Raw genomic sequence first — 18,225 nt, forward strand, 5'->3', positions numbered from 1 at the left:
TATAAAATAGTCGAGTATTTCGTGCCACGCGGCCTAGTTGTTGAAGCTTCCGACCTTGAGGCTTGGTTCTCTCCGGGCATCCAAAGCGGTTATTTTTTCATTCATGTGTTTGTCAAATTTCAACTCGTTATTTTATCGTCCATGCGTTATTGTTTGTTTATAGTTAGTTTTGGTTTGAATTTCCTGTAACTCGTAATTAATTAATCGTGTTCTGCTCCGCGTGCGCGGCCTTGTATCTCCGTCGGTGTTTGTTAACTTAAGTCCCCTACATCGTGTTTTGCTTGGCTCTTAGTTTTTTCCCTTCTACCCCGAACATAATACTCTTTGTCGAACGTTTTAAATCCCCACCCCCCACCCCCCAAAAAAAAAACCAAAAAAAAAAAACCAAAAACATTTTTTTCCCTTTCTCCACATGTGCTGTTGTCTCATCCTGTACTTTCTGTCCAGGTGTGCTATTCGCCCCGCTCCCATTATCTCCTTGCCATCCACCTTTTTCCCTGTTCACATGACTCGTGGTGGTCCCTCTCGGACCTCCCCCCGTTGGTATTTTGTGCATGTAAGATTGTTCACGGTTCTGTTTAAATATTATTTAAATATGTTTAAACTTTCCCCTTCAGTGTTTTATTCAGTGGTATATTACAACACGCTGTTTTTCTTCCTATTTAAAAGGCTTTTTTCAATTTCCTCTCCAACTCATTCCACGTCAAAAAAAAGAAATTCAATCTCTTATACGTCTCCCTCACTACATGGTCTAAATTCACATTCATTCCACCCCTCCTCCATCGTTCTGAATCGGATTGCTAACTTGAAAATTACAACAAACCCAATTTGTAATCAATGTTCATCTTTCATTAATCATCCACTTTCTAAACTCCCCTCTTGCCCCTCCCCTCCAAATCCCCCCCCTTGCACCTACACTCCTAAACTACCCCCTTGCCCCTCCACTCCTAAACTCCCCCCTTGGCCCTCCACTCCTGAACTCCCCCCTTGCCCTTCCCCTCCTAAACTCCCCCCTTGCCCCTCCCCTTCAAATCCCCCCCCTTGCCCCTACACTCCTAAACTCCCCCCTTGCCCCTCCACTCCTAAACGCCCCCCTTTCCCCTCCCCTCCTAAACTCCCCCCTCACTCCTCCCCTTCAAATCTCCCCCCATACCATTCCTCTCCAATTCTCCCTCCTCCCCACTCCTCCTCAAAGCTGCCTCCTCCCCACTTCGTCTCCCTTCTATCTCATACCTCCACCCCCACCCCCACCCAACCTTCTACTTTCCTCTGCCCCCCCTAAAACAACCCCTCACTGTGCCTCATCCCTTCACCATCAAACCTTTCATCCTCCTCATCCTTCCCTTTCTTGGAACTCTTCTGTAATCTCTGACACACTATCAACTGCTCTCCCTACGTCCCCCTCTCATCCATCATCTTACCCTACTCCTCCCCTCCCCTGTCCTGTACCCGATGCTCCCCCTCTCTCTTCATTAATGGTATGGACCTCAAACATCCGGGGCCTTCGCTCAAACCTGACTGATCTCTCCATACAGGTTGCTTCTGACAATCCAGACTTGATCTGCTTAACAGAGACTTTCCTCCTTCAAGATGTCTCTGATTCCTTAATATCTCTTCCTGGTTACTCCCTCCTCCGGTATGATAGACCTGAGCCTCGTCCTGGTGGTGGGGTGGCTATCTTTATCAAAAACTCTCTTCCTCACTCTCCTTGCACTGCCCTCTCTCCTCCTCACCCCGAGGAGTACCTCTGGCTACGGCTTCCTCTCCGCTCCCACCTTTTGTTCATATGTGTTCTGTACCGTCCTCCAAACAGTGATGACTCCATTTACATTTCACTGTCTGCGAACATGGACCAACTTCTATCCACTCATCTGAACTCTCTCTTCCTCATATGTGGTGACTTCAACTGTCATCATGCCAGCTGGTTAGGGTGTGGGTTCCTCTCTCACCAGTCATGGCACCTCAGCAAAGGACTTCTGTGACTCACTGGGATTGACACAATCTGTCAATTTCCCGACCCAGATCTCAGCCAATGGAGTATCTTCTCTTCTAGACTTGATTATGACAAACTTCCCTGCTAATGTCTGCTGCTCTTCTTCTGCTCCAATCGGTTCTTCTGATCATGTGCTTGTCAAAGTGGACATCTCTCTGGCCATTCTCAGAGAGCCTCCTCAGCATCGCGAGTCTGGCATTTCACTCAGGCCGACTGGGACGGTCTTCAAGCAGCCATCAATCGTTTGGATTGGTCTCCCATCTCCACTGCCTCTGACATCAATTCTTCCTAGGAATTCTTCCAAAGCAAACTGCTCTCTCTCATGCACAGATTTATCCGATCTCGTCTTCAGTTGTCTTACCCTTCCTCCCGTCTATGGTACACTGAATCTTGTGGTGAGTCTGTTGCCCTGAAACAACTTGCCTTTGCCTCTTGGAAGGCTAATCCAACTGAAGGCAATCTCAGTTCCTTCCACCAAGCTCGGAAAAAGTGTGTGTCTACCCTCAGGAGTGCCAGGAAGCACTATCTCTCCACACTCAAGAATGAACTCTCAAACCTGTCTCCTTCCTCCAAATCCTGGTAGCGTCTGGTCAAATCCGTTTCTGGTGTTTGTTCCCCTTCCATCCCCTACCTTACCTCAAATGCCTACACAGTTGACATCGCACGTGACAAAGCCGAATGCCTCAACTCTGTGTTTGCCTCAAAATCTTTAGTCCCAAACCTATCTCTCTCTGTTCCCACCTTTCCCAGTCGAACCCAACTAACTGCTCCTGGACTCTGTGTCCTTCTCTCCTGACAAGGTGGAGGAGTTTTTGTCGAACCTCGACTCTGATTCTGCAAATGGACCAGACGGCATCAGCCCACGGGTCCTAAAATCCTGCTCTTCCGCTCTATCTCACCCTCTCTCTGTTCTTTTCACCCTCTCTTTTGCTCAAGGTCATCTGCCAGCATCCTGGAAATCAGCAAACATTACCACTTTACACAAAAAGGTGCAAAAACAGATCCTTGCAACTACAGACCAATCAGCCTGCTCCCAATTATCAGCAAAGTCATGGAATCCATCATTGCTTCAGAAATGAAATCTTTCCTCTTCTCCAATGGCTTGATCTCTGATCATCAATTTGGTTTCAGACCAGGTCACTCTACTCTGGACTTGCTGCTTCTGCTGTCTCAACAATGGATGGAGGTCCTCAATGCCAAACAGGAAATCAGAGCTGTCTCCCTTGACATATCACGTGCCTTCGATACGGTCTGGCACCCAGCTCTGCTCACCAAACTCTCATCCTATGGTATCCGTGGAAATCTCCATGCATGGCTTGCGGAATTCCTCTCTGGTCGTAATCAATGTGTGGCCCTGAATGGATTTCTCTCATCTCCCCTTCCTGTTCAGGCTGGAGTTCCCCAAGGCAGTGTTCTGGGCCCTGTGCTTTTTCCGGTCTTATTCAATGATCTCTCCGACTCTCTGGAAAATCCTATCTATCTCTTCGCTGATGACTCCACTCTCTGCCGCTCCATCCTCTTCCCTCAGATCGGCAGTCTGCAGCCTCCTCACTCTCTGAAGACCTGGAGAAAATCACAGACTGGTCAAACAAGTGGAACATGTCTTTCAATCCTGACAAATCTCACACTCTTACTATGTCTCTCCGAAAAGATCGACTGGACAACCCTCCCATCTACTTTCTCAACAATCCTCTCCAAGAAGTTCTGTCGCTCAAGCTTTTGGGTCTCACTATCTGCCATGATCTTTCTTGGGAAAACCACATTTCCAAGCTGGCCTCCAAAGCCAGTCGCCGACTGGGCATCCTCCGTCGTGCGAAGTCCTTCCTCGGCACACCTGAGCTCCTCATCACATTCAAGGCTTTCATCCGCAACTCAATGGAATACTGTGCTCCCCTATGGGCCGGTGCTCCTGCCTCACACCTAGCTCGGCTTCACGCTGTTAAAACCAAAGCTTTCAGAATCATTGGAATCTCCCGCGATGAAGCTATCTCTGAGGGCCGTTCACTCACTCACCGCAGGCAGGTAGGTGGTCTTTCTGTCTTCTACCGACTCCTCTCCGGCCTTGCTCCCCCAGCTCTCTCTGTGCTCTGTCCCCCAAATATTCCTACAGGTCGCACAAGATCTGCCAGCAACCCTCTGATGGTGAAACTGCCGAAATCTCGGCTCTCTGCTCACCTTCACTCTTTCATTCCTCTTTTCTCCCGCCTCTGGAAAAACTCCCACACTCCCTTCAATCCCACTCCTCCCTCCAGTTCTTTAAAACAGCTGTTCACCTCCATCTCTTATCTTCCCCCATCCAAAACCTTGATCTTTTCTACCCCCGCTAATTCACCCCAGATCCACCTTGTTTGAAATTCCAACTTCTTTCCTGGAAGTCATGGCAGTGTCCATATATTTTATATCTCTCCCACCCCCCCCCACCCCCCCTTCCCATGCCTCACCCCCCCACAAGCCCTCTCCCTCCCACAGATCTCTCGATGTCTCCATGTCTCTCGATGTCCTTGCTCTCAAATGTTGTGTTTGTGTCCTTCCCCCTCTCTCCCAATCTTGTCTACCGCTCCCGATGTTATATGTTTTTATGTGTCGGTTTGTCTTTCTGTGTGATTAATGTTCGCTCTTTCACGAGCCTCGACCTTGTATACAAAAAAAAAAAAAAAAAAAGTATTTTGGATTGCATGCCATCACAAGAAGATACGATGTTTATGTTTAATATCTCCGAAAATCTGGAATATCGGTACGAGTTATTTGTATTTTATTTTGCAGGATTGTTTAATTCTGTCCGTTAATCCTTTATGATCACTTGCTTCACAGGTACAGTGCATTTAGAAAGTATTCAGACCCCTTCCCTTTTGTCACATTTTGTTATGTTGCACCCTTATGCTGAAATCGTTTAAATTCATTTTTTCCTTCATCAATCAACACTGAATACCGCATAATGCCAAAGAGAAAACAGGATTTTAGAAAGTTTTGCAAATTTATTAAAAAGAACAAACTGAAATATCACATTTACATAAGTATTCAGACCCTTTGCTATGACACTTGAAATTTAGCTCAAGTGCCTCCCATTTCTCTTTATTAACCGTGAGATGTTTCTACACATTGATTGGAGTCCACCTGTGGTAAATTCAATTGATTGGACATGAATTGGAAAGGCACACACCTGTCTATATAAGGTCTCACAGCTGACAATGCATATCAGAGCAAAAACCAAGCCATGAGGTCGAAGGAACTGCCTGCAGAGCTCAGAGACAGGATTGTGTCGAGGCACAGATCTGGGGAAGCCTACAAAAAATCTCTGTTGCATTGAAGGTTCCCAAGAGCACAGTGGCCTCCATAATTCTTAAATGGAAGAAGTTTGGAACAACCAGGACTCTTCCTAGAGCTGGCCGCCCGGACAAACTGAGCAATCGGGGGAGAAGGGCCTTGGTAAGAGAGGTGACCAAGAACCCGATGGTCACTGGCTGAGCTCCAGAGATCCTGTGTGGAGATGGGAGACACTTCCAGAAGGACAACCATCACTGCAACACTCCACCGATCTGGGCTTTATGGCAGAGTGGCCAGACGGAAGCCAAACAGTTCAATCTTGGTTTCATCAGACCACAGAGTCTTGTTTCTCACAGTCTGAGAGTCCTTTACGTGCTTTTTTTCAAACTCCAAGCGGGCTTTCATGTGTCTTTCACTGAGGAGAGGCTTAACAAATGTTTTTGTTAATAAATTACCGTTTGTTAATAATTATTCTCATGAATAACTTGCAGTGTACAATCTTTGAAATGCGATGGGGCTTTCAGAAAGGTTTCTCTGCGAGAGATACAGAGGAGCTTCGTTCCGAGAACATTTTGAACACCGCATATTATTTGGGCACATGAGCAAACCGCAAACCCTCGGGTTCAAACACGGATTCCTTTGCAATGCAATCGCTCGTAGAATGTGACAAACATCGGGTTACACAGTGACACGAGGATGCAAATTGCTCTTCCAGTATTTGGGTCACAAGCCGTTGGCATTCAATAAAACAGGTCACAATTGCTGAAACAGCAAGGTCGTATGAAAGTTGTCACAAAGGTTTCAAATACTGTTCCGCACAAAAATAGAAGACCATGAGTGCACAAAGTCCTGCTTGTGTGCTTTTAATACGAAGTGAAATATTTTTTACACAAACAATTTTAATTTATCTTGAAAGTTCTGCACTTATTAAAGTTTTAATTTAATTTAAATTAAATTAAATTAAATTTAATTCAATTTAATTAAAGTTCTGCACTTATTGAAGTATTAAAGTTCACTTATTAAAGGATTGTCCATTCAGTGTCTTTTCTTTCTGCCTAATAAATATCAACACCCACTTCGATGTATTTCGATGTCGTGAGATGCAAAGTACTCGTACTTCCCCTGAAAAAGTCTTAGTTGATATTGCACTTATTAGAAGTTGATTTGTATATCTCATAGTGACACTTCTGTGAATTACTGGTGACCCACCAATTATTACTGTTTCATTTAATATTGATTCGTCGATAAAAAGTGAACATAATTTTAAAAGACGTAGGTCATTCATGAAGACCACAAAAGTGCACTGCATCAGCGGCACAGCCACACTCCCAGCAATGATGCAACTACCAGCTCCGGGCTGCATACAATATAATAATACTGCGTGGGTTATCGTATTCTATGAACTCTCTAGTTTTACCTTTTGTAGGTATTAGGCAGGCTGCTCTGTGTTTCATTGTATTTTTCTCTGCACTTTTATTATGTGCAAGGGTGATGTTTACCCCCTTGTAAGAAGATATAAAGGTGTTTCAAAGTGAATAATTGGATAAAAAGAACAGACAGAGGAGATGCCGTTTTGGTGTAGCATGTTTTGAAAACAAAGACAATGCATCCGGGGCCTGTATCTGAGATGTCAAGTTTCTCCAGAACCTTATTGACCTTGTCAGGTCGAAATATAACAGTATCGAAATGGCAGTGGGTGAGAGAGCATAAGGAGATGGTGGGGAGGGATGAGCTGGTGAGTTTCACTTTGGAAGAAAACAGTGACTTAAAATATTCGACTTTCTCACATGCGACGTCTTCTGTAGAGCCATCTGAAGGAGAACTAGAACGGCATTCTTCGACTGATATGCCTCTACCCACATCATTACATCATTATAATACTTGTATCAAGTTTGATTTAAATCCATTCAGCTGCGCCAAAGTTAGCACATTTTTACCTGACATGACCTCTGACCTTTGACCTATTGACCCCAAAATTTAATCAGTTCATGTTTACATCATTATACATACCTGTACAAAGTGTTAATTTAAATCCCTTCAGCTGTTCACAAGTTCTCACATTTTTACCTGACATGACCTCTGACATTTGGCCTTTGACTTCGGGACCACCAAAATCTATTCAGTTAATCTTTACATCATTATACATACCTGTAGAAAGTTTGATTTAGATCCTTTTGGCCATTCTCAAGTTATAAACCTATTACTGACTTTGACCTTTGACCTATAGCCCCAAAATCGAGTCACTTCATCTTTGCAACATTATACACACCTGTACTAAGTTTAAATTAGATCACTTCAGTCGTTCTCAAGTTATAGACCTATAACAGACTTTGACCTTTGACCTCTTGACCCCAAAATCTAATCAGTTCATCTTTACATCATTCCACATAAGTGTACCACATTTGGTCAGAATCCTATCACTGGTTCACAGGTTATCGCGGTAACAGTATTTTCACCTAACATTACATCTGACCTTTGCCCTTGTGACCCCAAAATCTCGTCAGTTCATCTTTACCTCATTATACATACCTGTGCCAAGTTTGACTAAGATCACTTTAACCGTTCTCAAGTTATCGCGGAAACGAAAACCTATCATGGACGGACGGACGGAGAACCTGAAAACATAATGCTTCCGGCGACTTCGTCGGCGGAGGCATAAAAATGAGCAGTGGAGGGAGAAAATCCATCAGGGACTGGCATCACCAGCCACTAACAGATATTGGCATTGGGAGACAGGTCAGAATTCAATAACATCGCTATGAAAACTACTGAGAGGTTAACGAACGAATCCAGGTAGTTATTGCATAATTCATGTAAGCATAAGGTGTTTGGTATGCGACCTATGGTGCAATGCCTGTGCGACGTCCAACAAGAGGCAGTCCCCACAGCTGATTACTTCAGGGCTTTGACTATAAAATGTCAAGTGCCAAAGTGTTGAGCAGCAGGTCTGAGTTGCGCTTCCAGCACAGTTGAAATACCAGTTGAGGCTTATCAGTCACAGTTTGGTTCCCGCTGCACTACAAATTGTGGGGCAACCCTCCTGCAAGCAAATCGGTGTGCCACACTGTGCCTCGCAGGCACCGCAAGAGATTTCCTCCACAACCTCACCTCCCAATCTGTCTCTTGCATTTGTGTTATGTCCCCTGTACCAGTCTGTGTGAAAAAGAGCTCAGTTTAAGGGTAGGCACTGTGTCCATCTGTGTCTAGTTTTATAATCATGCTGTCGGTTCCGATACCGGTTTCTTTTGCACCGTTGATACTGTACCGAACTTATAAAGCTAAATTATTATTTTTTAATTGTGGTTTTTTTTTTCCTGTTGCTGTGGTTTTGAGCCACAGGTGTAATTAAATAATCATTGAACCGAACGCATGCAGCATTATGGTGCACAGACCTGCTTATTAAATTTATTAACCTACTGTACCATGTGGCTTATGGCATGTGTGAGTGAAACGCCTCTGCTGAGCATCTTGAGAGTTTATGTCTGACAGTCTTGGGAATAATTGTTATGACAGTCTTGGAAGTCTAAAATAATTATGATTATTTTATTTTGGAGTGATTATTATGATTATTTTATTTTGGGGTGATTATTATGATTATTTTATTTTGGAGTCATTATTATGATTATTCTATTCTGGAGTGATTATTAGTATTATTTTATTTTGGAGTGATTATTATGATTATTTTATTCTGGAGTAATTATTATTATTATTATTTTATTTTGGAGTGATTATTATGATTATTTTGATTTTGGAGTGATTATTATGATTATTTTATTTTGGAGTGATTATTATGATTATGTTGATTTTGGAGTGATTATTATGATTATTTTGATTTTGGAGTGATTATTATGATTATTTTATTTTGGAGTGATTATTATGATTATGTTGATTTTGGAGTGATTATTATGATTATTTTGATTTTGGAGTGATTATTATGATTATTTTATTTTGGAGTGATTATTATGATTATGTTGATTTTGGAGTGATTATTATGATTATGTTGATTTTGGAGTGATTATTATGATTATTTTATTTTGGAGTGATTATTATGATTATTTTGATTTTGGAGTGATTATTATGATTATTTTATTTTGGAGTGATTATTATGATTATGTTGATTTTGGAGTGATTATTATGATTATTTTGATTTTGGAGTGATTATTATGATTATTTTATTTTGGAGTGATTATTATGATTATGTTGATTTTGGAGTGATTATTAGTATTATTCTATTTTGGAGTGATTATTATTGTCGTGAAAATCAACTGAAGTCCACACCAAAACTCAGATAATGAGCTTTAATCAACTTGAATTCAGCAACATCTATTAAAAGAGAAATCCACTAATAAGCAACAACAATACAATAATAAGCAAGCATTCAAAACCACTTTAAGCCAGTGTCAGGTATCAGGCATACTAACCAATCATTCTTACCAACTTGAGGCCAAGACAATTGCAGTGTAAAACCCTCCCCCCTTCAACCAGTGCTTTTATAAGCTGCGAGCGGATGAAGAACGAACTGCATCCTTAATCGTAGCATGGGAGGAGCGGCGTTGCACGGAGATATTATCCATACTTTCACATCAATTATGATTATTTTATTCTGGAGTGATTATTATGATTATTTTATTTTGGGGTGATTATTATGATTATTTTATTCTGGAGTGATTATTATGATTATTTTATTCTGGAGTGATTATTATGATTATTTTATTTTGGAGTGATTATTATGATTATTTTATTTTGGAGTGATTATTATGATTATTTTATTCTGGAGTGATTATTATGATTATGTTATTTTGGAGTGATTATTATGATTATTTTATTTTGGAGTGATTATTTTGATAATTTTATTCTGGAGTGATTATTATGATTATTTTATTTTGGAGTGATTATTATGATTATTTTATTTTGGAGTGATTATTATGATTATTTTATTTTGGAGTGATTATTATGATTATGTTGATTTTGGAGTGATTATTATGATTATTTTATTTTGGAGTGATTATTATGATTATTTTATTTTGGAGTGATTATTATGATTATTTTATTTTGGAGTGATTATTATGATTATTTTATTTTGGAGTGATTATTATGATTATGTTGATTTTGGAGTGATTATTATGATTATTTTATTCTGGAGTGATTATTTTGATAATTTTATTCTGGAGTGATTATTATGATTATTTTATTTTGGAGTGATTATTATGATAATTTTATTCTGGAGTGATTATTATGATTATTTTATTTTGGAGTGATTATTATGATTATTTTATTTTGGAGTGATTATTATGATTATTTTATTTTGGAGTGATTATTATGATTATTTTATTTTGGAGTGATTATTAGTATTATTCTATTTTGGAGTGATTATTATTGTAGTGAAAATCAACTGAAGTCCACACCAAAACTCCGATAATGAGCTTTAATCAACTTGAATTCAGCAACATCTATTAAAAGAGAAATCCACTAATAAGCAACAACAATACACTTATAAGCAAGCATTCAAAACCACTTTAAGCCAGTGTCAGGTATCAGGCATACTAACAATCATTCTTACCAACTTGAGGCCAAGACAATTGCAGTGTAAAACCCTTCCCCCTTCAACCAGTGCTTTTATAAGCTGCGAGCGGATGAAGAACGAACTGCATCCTTAATCGTAGCATGGGAGGAGCGGCGTTGCACGGAGATATTATCCATACTTTCACATCAATTATGATTATTTTATTCTGGAGTGATTATTATGATTATTTTATTTTGGGGTGATTATTATGATTATTTTATTCTGGAGTGATTATTATGATTATTTTATTCTGGAGTGATTATTATGATTATGTTATTTTGGAGTGATTATTATGATTACTTTATTTTGGAGTGATTATTATGATAATTTTATTCTGGAGTGATTATTATGATTATTTTATTCTGGAGTGATTATTATGATAATTTTATTTTGGAGTGATTATTATGATTATTCTATTCTGGAGTGATTATTATGATTATTTTTTTCTGGAGTGATTATTATGATTATTTTATTTTGGAGTGATTATTATGATTATTTTATTTTGGAGTGATTATTATGATTATTGTATTTTGGAGTGATTATTATGATTATTAATTATATTATTTTATTATACATTATTTTATTATTATGCATTATACATTATATTATTATACATTATTATTATACATTATATTATATTATTATATAATTATACATTATTATATTATTATACATTCTTTTATTCTGGAGTGATTATTATGATTATTTTATTTTGGAGTGATTATTATGATTATTTTATTTTGGAGTGAATATTATGATTATTTTATTTTGGAGTGAATATTATGATTATTTTATTCTGGAGTGATTATTATGATTATTTTATTTTGGAGTGATTATTATGATTATTTTATTTTGGAGTGATTATTATGATTATTTTATTTTGGAGTGATTATTAGGATTATTCTATTTTGGAGTGAATATTATGATTATTTTATTCTGGAGTGATTATTATGATTATTTTATTTTGGAGTGAATATTATGATTATTTTATTCTGGAGTGATTATTATGATTATTTTATTTTGGAGTGATTATTATGATTATTTTATTTTGGAGTGATTATTATGATTATTTTATTTTGGATTGATTATTATGATTATTTTATTCTGGAGTGATTATTATGATTATGTTATTCTGGATGATTATTATTATTTTATTCTGGAGTGATTATTATGATTATTTTATTCTGGAGTGATTATTATGATTATTTTATTCTGGAGTGATTATTATGATCCTTTTATTCTGGAGTGATTATTATGATTATTTTATTTTGGAGTGATTATTATGATTATGTTATTCTGGATGATTATTATTATTTTATTCTGGAGTGATTATTATGATTATTTTATTCTGGAGTGATTATTATGATCCTTTTATTCTGGAGTGATTATTATGATTATTTTATTTTGGAGTGATTATTATGTAGGGAATTAATAAATGTGTCATTGACGTGGAATCCAAAATTGTTGTAATACATCATTCCAAAAAAGGAAATAATTGTGAAAAATAACCTTTTTATTAATCAGGGTAAGAAATTATATCAACAATGTTTCAATTGAAAATAACAAGAGAAAATAAAATCTTTTTTTAACATGAGAGTTAGCTCCGTTTTTAGGATTGTTTTGTGCAAGACGCGAAAAATAAATGTGAAAACACCATGATTGGTCAAATCTCATTCTTACCTCTATGTTGTTTTGGCACTGAGGAAGTAATCACCCACAAGTACAATCATTAGAAGTGTGCTTATTTTCATAATTCTGTTAATCGCGCAAAATTGTAGAAACACAGCTAGGTATTAATTTTGTTGTAAATGCTTAGAAATTCTTTAAGCTATGCTTAAAAAATTGGTAAGTTCAAAATCAATAATAGAAGGTATTTGACTTAAATTAAATTGTAGCAAGACATAAAATGGGTGTGGGCAAATGTTAAACATACAAAGCAATAATTGAAGGAGAAGGAAATGTAGTAAAGTTATGTGGATAAAGAGGTATGGTATAAGAGGGCAGGTCTGGAGAAAAGGGGAATCATAAGAAGTAAAGGGAAAGGTGGGGTGCACACCTTGTATTACTGGTCGAACAGGATTGTGACGTCAAAAGTTTTGGACACAATTTGCAATGTGACACGTTTGGGCTTGCAGTGTGCTGAGATCCCCACCCTCTTCGCAGAACAAGGTAGACTGCAGCTGGCACGTCGTTCTTTCAACTCCTCCGTGCCGAGGTTTTTGGACTTGAAAGATTGAATCTTTTTGAAAATTAATTGGTACTCCTGACTTGTCCTGCATCAACATGGGACAATCCTCTTCAACTGGCGAGGCGAGTGAAACAGAAGGTAAGTTTACTCATATGTTACTAGGTACGGTACAGTGGAGTTATGGCAGGAGAATACTATTTTCACTTTCTTTCTTCACTTCATGACACAGGATTTTCATGTTTCTCAACAGTTTGTAGTAAAACCTCGTTTGATTGACCTGTCCGGTGTTCCGATTATAGCTACAAATCATGATGATGCTGGGATCCCATGGTTACATCCAATACACTGTGTTAGGTGTCTACTTTTGTTCATGTAATACATGTAAATGTAAACTTATGTCGCTTAATGTTCTTGTCTGGCATGTTATACACAAGTACAAACTTGTCACAATTATTTTACCCTCAGAGATGTGAAAAACCAGTAGAAAGAGCATCATTCTTTGGTAGTGTTCTTCCAAGGCTTTGTTAATATGCTTCTTTCATTTGGATACCTAATCATATTGTACATTTATGTATTTTTGACATTTATGATGTACACGTGTATTAAAAAAAGAGATGCTTATAACTTCCTGCAACTTGTAATTCCTGCTTCACTTTCTATACAGCATATTATTCTCCAAACTTATTCAGTTGATGTGTAAACATTTTGTCACAATTTCGAGATTTATTGGAGGACTGTCATATAAATTAATAATGTTATGACCTGCACTTGCATTTTCTGTTTAATAGTACATTTTAGCATCGAAGGATGTAAAGTGGGTTTCAATTTTTTGGTGTACTTGGTCGAAGCTCATATAAGAGCTAATACATGGAACATATAATAACGGGAGCGGGAGACAAGAGGGGGAGAGAGGGGGAAGCACAACGGTAGAGAACAGGGACATCGGGAGATCTGTGGAAGGGAGAGGGCTGAGGTGGGGTACACGGGATAAATAAGATGGACACGACAGAGGATTTCAAGAAGGAAAATAGAGAATTTGAAGAAGGTGAATTTGGGGTGTATTAACGGGGGTAGAAAAGATCAAGATTTTGGATGGCGGAAGATAAGAGATGGTGGTGAACAGCTGTTTTAAAGACCTGGAGGGAGGAGAGGGATTGAAGAGAGTGAGGGAGTTTGTTCCAGAGGCGGGAGAAAAGAGGAATGAAAGAGTGAAGGTGAGCAGAGAGTCTTGATTTTGGCAGTTTCACCAGAAGGCGGTTGCTGGCAGAACTTGTGCTCTGGTTGTTGTTTGCCTCAATCTGAACAAACTGGTTGGTCTGGGTCATGATGCCAGAAACGCAGATTCAAATCCTTTCCAAATCCATGGCTCATGATACCAGGATCCCAGGTTCAAATTGTCAATGGTGTATGTGTTTGTCCATTGTGCACGAATGCCCTTGCAAATTGTGTAAAACAAAACTGATGTCACCTAATGTCTTTCTTCTGTATGCAATTTTATATACAAGTTCCCCTATGAGATATCCTTTTGAAAACACAATAAATAAATATAAGAATACATTCATTCATAATAATAGTATGCTTTACCAAATTAACGTGAAAACCTTTACATATATTGTTTGAGAGCAATAAAATGGAGCATTTTTATGTTATCTTTATGGTAGTGTTGAGACATTTATTGGGTACTGGCTCGATTGTATTGTACAGTTGAATCTCAATTATATTAATGAACAGAAAGATGCTTTCCATGGATTGCTTGTTCCATGTAAATTTCCTTATATTGAAACTCCCACATCCATGGCCTTACCCTTCCTCCATCCGCACCAAAATATATAAATATTGGGAATACAATGATACCACACAAGGATCAAAATCGTACTGCCACTGAACAGGATACAATATTGTACAATCATATATACTGCATCAATGTATGTGCACCTTGGTGCACAGCCTAGTGTTGGCTTAGCGGTTAGGGTGCCGTGCTTGGGATAACCAAGGATCCTGGGTTCGAATCCCGGTCGATCGCTGAATTAACGCCAGGGGGGTTGACTCAGCCTGTCATCCTTCCGAGGTCGGCTAATTGAGTACCGGTTCACTGGTAATTCCCTGTGTGTCGTAAAAAGGCGACAAACAGGGTTGGCGGCAGGAAGGGCATCCGGCCGTAAAACATTGCTTCAAAAAGGGGACCAAAAAACAACAACAACCATGGTGCCCGAAAAAGGCCAACCCCCGCTTTGCGGGGAAAAATGGCCTCTAAACGGTGGTTTTTAATGTATGTGCACCTTTCTCGGTAACTTCATAAAATCCAGGTGATTATATATATATATATACATACATATATGCTTAGATCAACATGGAACATGAGAAAGGTAAGGTGTTGTTGACCAGCCTATAACTGGGATGGAACATGAGAAAGGTAAGGTGTTGTTGACCAGCCTATAACTGGGGCTTGCCCAAGAGCGAGGAGAGGGAAGAGGGTGTTGCCCGTCTGTCAGAAGGATGATGGATGTCACAGCAGAGAGTAGAGTCATCATGAAAGAGATAAAGAGGATGTTCCAGAAAGTCAGGGAGATCATTAGGAATAAGATGGGGCCAAGAACACTGCCTTGGGGTATCCCAGCCTTGACGGAGAGGAGGAGAAAGGGTTCTGTTGAGAGCCGCAAGTTGGTATATGAGAGTAGTGGAAGTCAGTCATCCAAGAGTGTAGTTGGCCTTGGATTCCATGGATAGTCAGTTTGGAGAGCAAGGAGGGATACCAGACTGTATCGAAAGCTTGAGATATGTCCAGAGATACGGCTCTGATATCATGCCTGATATTGAGGGCCTCCATTCATTGTTGGGAAAGTAGAAGCAGTGTGTCCAAGGTAGAGTGACCTGTTGTGAATCCAAATTGATGATCTCAGATAGGGCTGTTTGAGAAAAGGAATGATTTTTATGTCAACTGTGATGATGGATTCCATGACCTTGCTGATGATTGGAAGTAACATAATTTGTCTGTAGTTAGGGGGATCCATTTTTGCACCTTTTTATGCCTCCATTGACGAAGTTGCCGGAGGCGTTATGTTTTCATTATGTTTCATTATGTCCGTCCAGCTGTCCGTCCGTGATCAGTTTTCGTTACCGCGATAACTTGAGAACGGCTGAAGGGATCTTGGTCAAACTTGGTGCAGGTATGTATAATGAGGTAAAGATGAACGGATTAGATTTTGGGGTCACGAGGTCTAAGGCCAAAGGTCAGAGGTCATGTTAGGTAAAAATCCTGTTACCGTGATACCTTGTGAACCAGTGATGGGATTCTGACCAAATTTGGTACACTTATGTATAATGATGTAAAGATTAACTGATTATATTTTGGGGCCAAGAGGTCAAAGGTCAAAGGTCAAAGTCCTAATAGGTCTATAACTTGAGAACGGCTGAAGTGATCTATTTCAAACTTAGTACAAGTATGTATAACGATGTAAAGATTAACTGGTTATAACTTGACCTTTGGCAGCACCACAAAATAAAAAAATCCAATGGATTAATTAATCCAATCGAGCTGTGGGGCACCCACTCATGCGTTGTGCTCAGGCTGATGACATGATTTCCGTCCTGCATGAATCATGTAAGTCTGAGTTGGTCTGGAGACTAGTTCAGCGAGATCAGCGTGGAATCTGCGTAAGACCTCACGGTACTGCTCGCCTTTGACTGTCACCATTTTACCATTGGAGTCCTCAAACCAATACAGCCCAGCATACCCCACCTGGCATTCAATGCACAGAAGCAAGTGGACTTGAGGCCCTTGAAAGACATCTCAGACACCTCCTCAGGAAACTCAGCACTCCCAGAAGATGTTGTTGATTTTGTTGATAGCCCCATTCAAATGGAAGTGTGCTTCATCACTGAACCACACGGAGTTGATCCAATTTGACTACCTTTCCATTTGGTCACTGAACTAATGACACATTGGTACCCATCTTGCCATGGCATTCAAAATTAGTTGATGCCTTACAGATATGATGTATGGGTAGAGCTTGAGTTCAGAAGTGAGGATGCACCACCAAGATGAGGCTGAGATCGCCAGTTCTTGGGAACGCCAATGGTGGGATTTCTTAAGACTCGATAGCAGAATCTATCACAAGATCAACGTTCCCTTGGTCCTTGGTAGCACTTGGTGGACGGCCACTGTTGCCTTTATTTTGATTTTTCACAGTTCCATGTGCTTGGACGTGCTCCACAAACTGGTGAATGCTCCCATTGGAAGGTCCATTACGGGTGTGAACATTGTAATCCTGACAGTATCTTTGGCAAACCTGCACGTAGGATTTTGTCTCAAACCACAAAGTCACATTTTCACTTTTTGTTCCACTGTGAATACCATAGTTGATGTTGGGTCCTACTGATTACTTGTTAGAAATGGCATACGACCACAGCCATAACCTGCAAGAGAGAAGGGTATAGCATCAGAACCGACAGAACATCAGGCTCTCAAAAACAACAACAACAACATGCATTTTAAGGCCATTTTCCCTGCTGGAGCGGGGGTTAGCCTTGCGGTCCCCATGACAATCTTCTCCATTTTGCCCTATTTTCTGCATCTCTCCTTGTTAACCCCCTTGCCCGCATTTCTTCTTCCACCATCTTCAGCCAAGTCTTTCTCGGTCTTCCCCGTCCTCTACTTCCTTCTACATTCATTTCCATCACTCTTCTCAACCAGTCACTTTCATCCTTCCTCAACACATGACCAAACCATCTCAACCTGTTCCTCTTCACAGCATCAATCACAGGCTCTGTTCCCATCATCTTTCGCAATTCATCATTTGTCTTCCTCTCTCTCAACGATACTCCTCCGCACATCCACCGAACCATTCGCATTTCCACCCTTTCCACCCTTCGTTGCTGCTCCACGTTCATTACCCATGTCTCGCTCCCATAAATCATAACGCTTCTCACACATGCAGCATACACCTTTCCCTTCAGCTCAAAGCTGCAAAGGCTGCTCAAAGAGCCCAGTTTTTTTTAACACCCTATATTTTGAAGCAAACACAGAATTGAAGCATTCAGCCTTCTCAAGAGTGGAGACAGCAGCTGTGGTGCCATTTGAAGTGCGGAAAGGGATGGAAGGGGAGCATACATCAGAGATAGACTTGACAAGGTGCCATCAGGTTTTAGAGGAGGGACACAAGTTTGAAAGCTCATTCTTGAGATTGGACAGATGTTGTTTTTCTGGCTCTCCTGAGG

At 39.6% G+C, this 18,225-nt stretch overlaps 1 protein-coding gene across 1 annotated transcript in view; it reads left to right on the forward strand.

Annotated features, from left to right (window-relative positions):
• Positions 1 to 18,225, forward strand: part of LOC137423107 (uncharacterized) — a 138,922-nt gene that overhangs the window by 3,674 nt on the left and 117,023 nt on the right. Inside the window, exon 2 of the mRNA XM_068109921.2 lies at positions 12,984 to 13,146. Coding sequence (XP_067966022.2) covers positions 13,104 to 13,146 — 43 coding nt within the window. The 5' untranslated portion in view covers positions 12,984 to 13,103. The remainder of the gene's footprint in view (positions 1 to 12,983; positions 13,147 to 18,225) is intronic.

Source organism: Myxine glutinosa, chromosome 3, assembly GCF_964187855.1.
Source record: "Myxine glutinosa chromosome 3, kmMyxGlut1.1, whole genome shotgun sequence".
Classification (NCBI taxonomy): Eukaryota; Metazoa; Chordata; class Myxini; order Myxiniformes; family Myxinidae; genus Myxine; species Myxine glutinosa.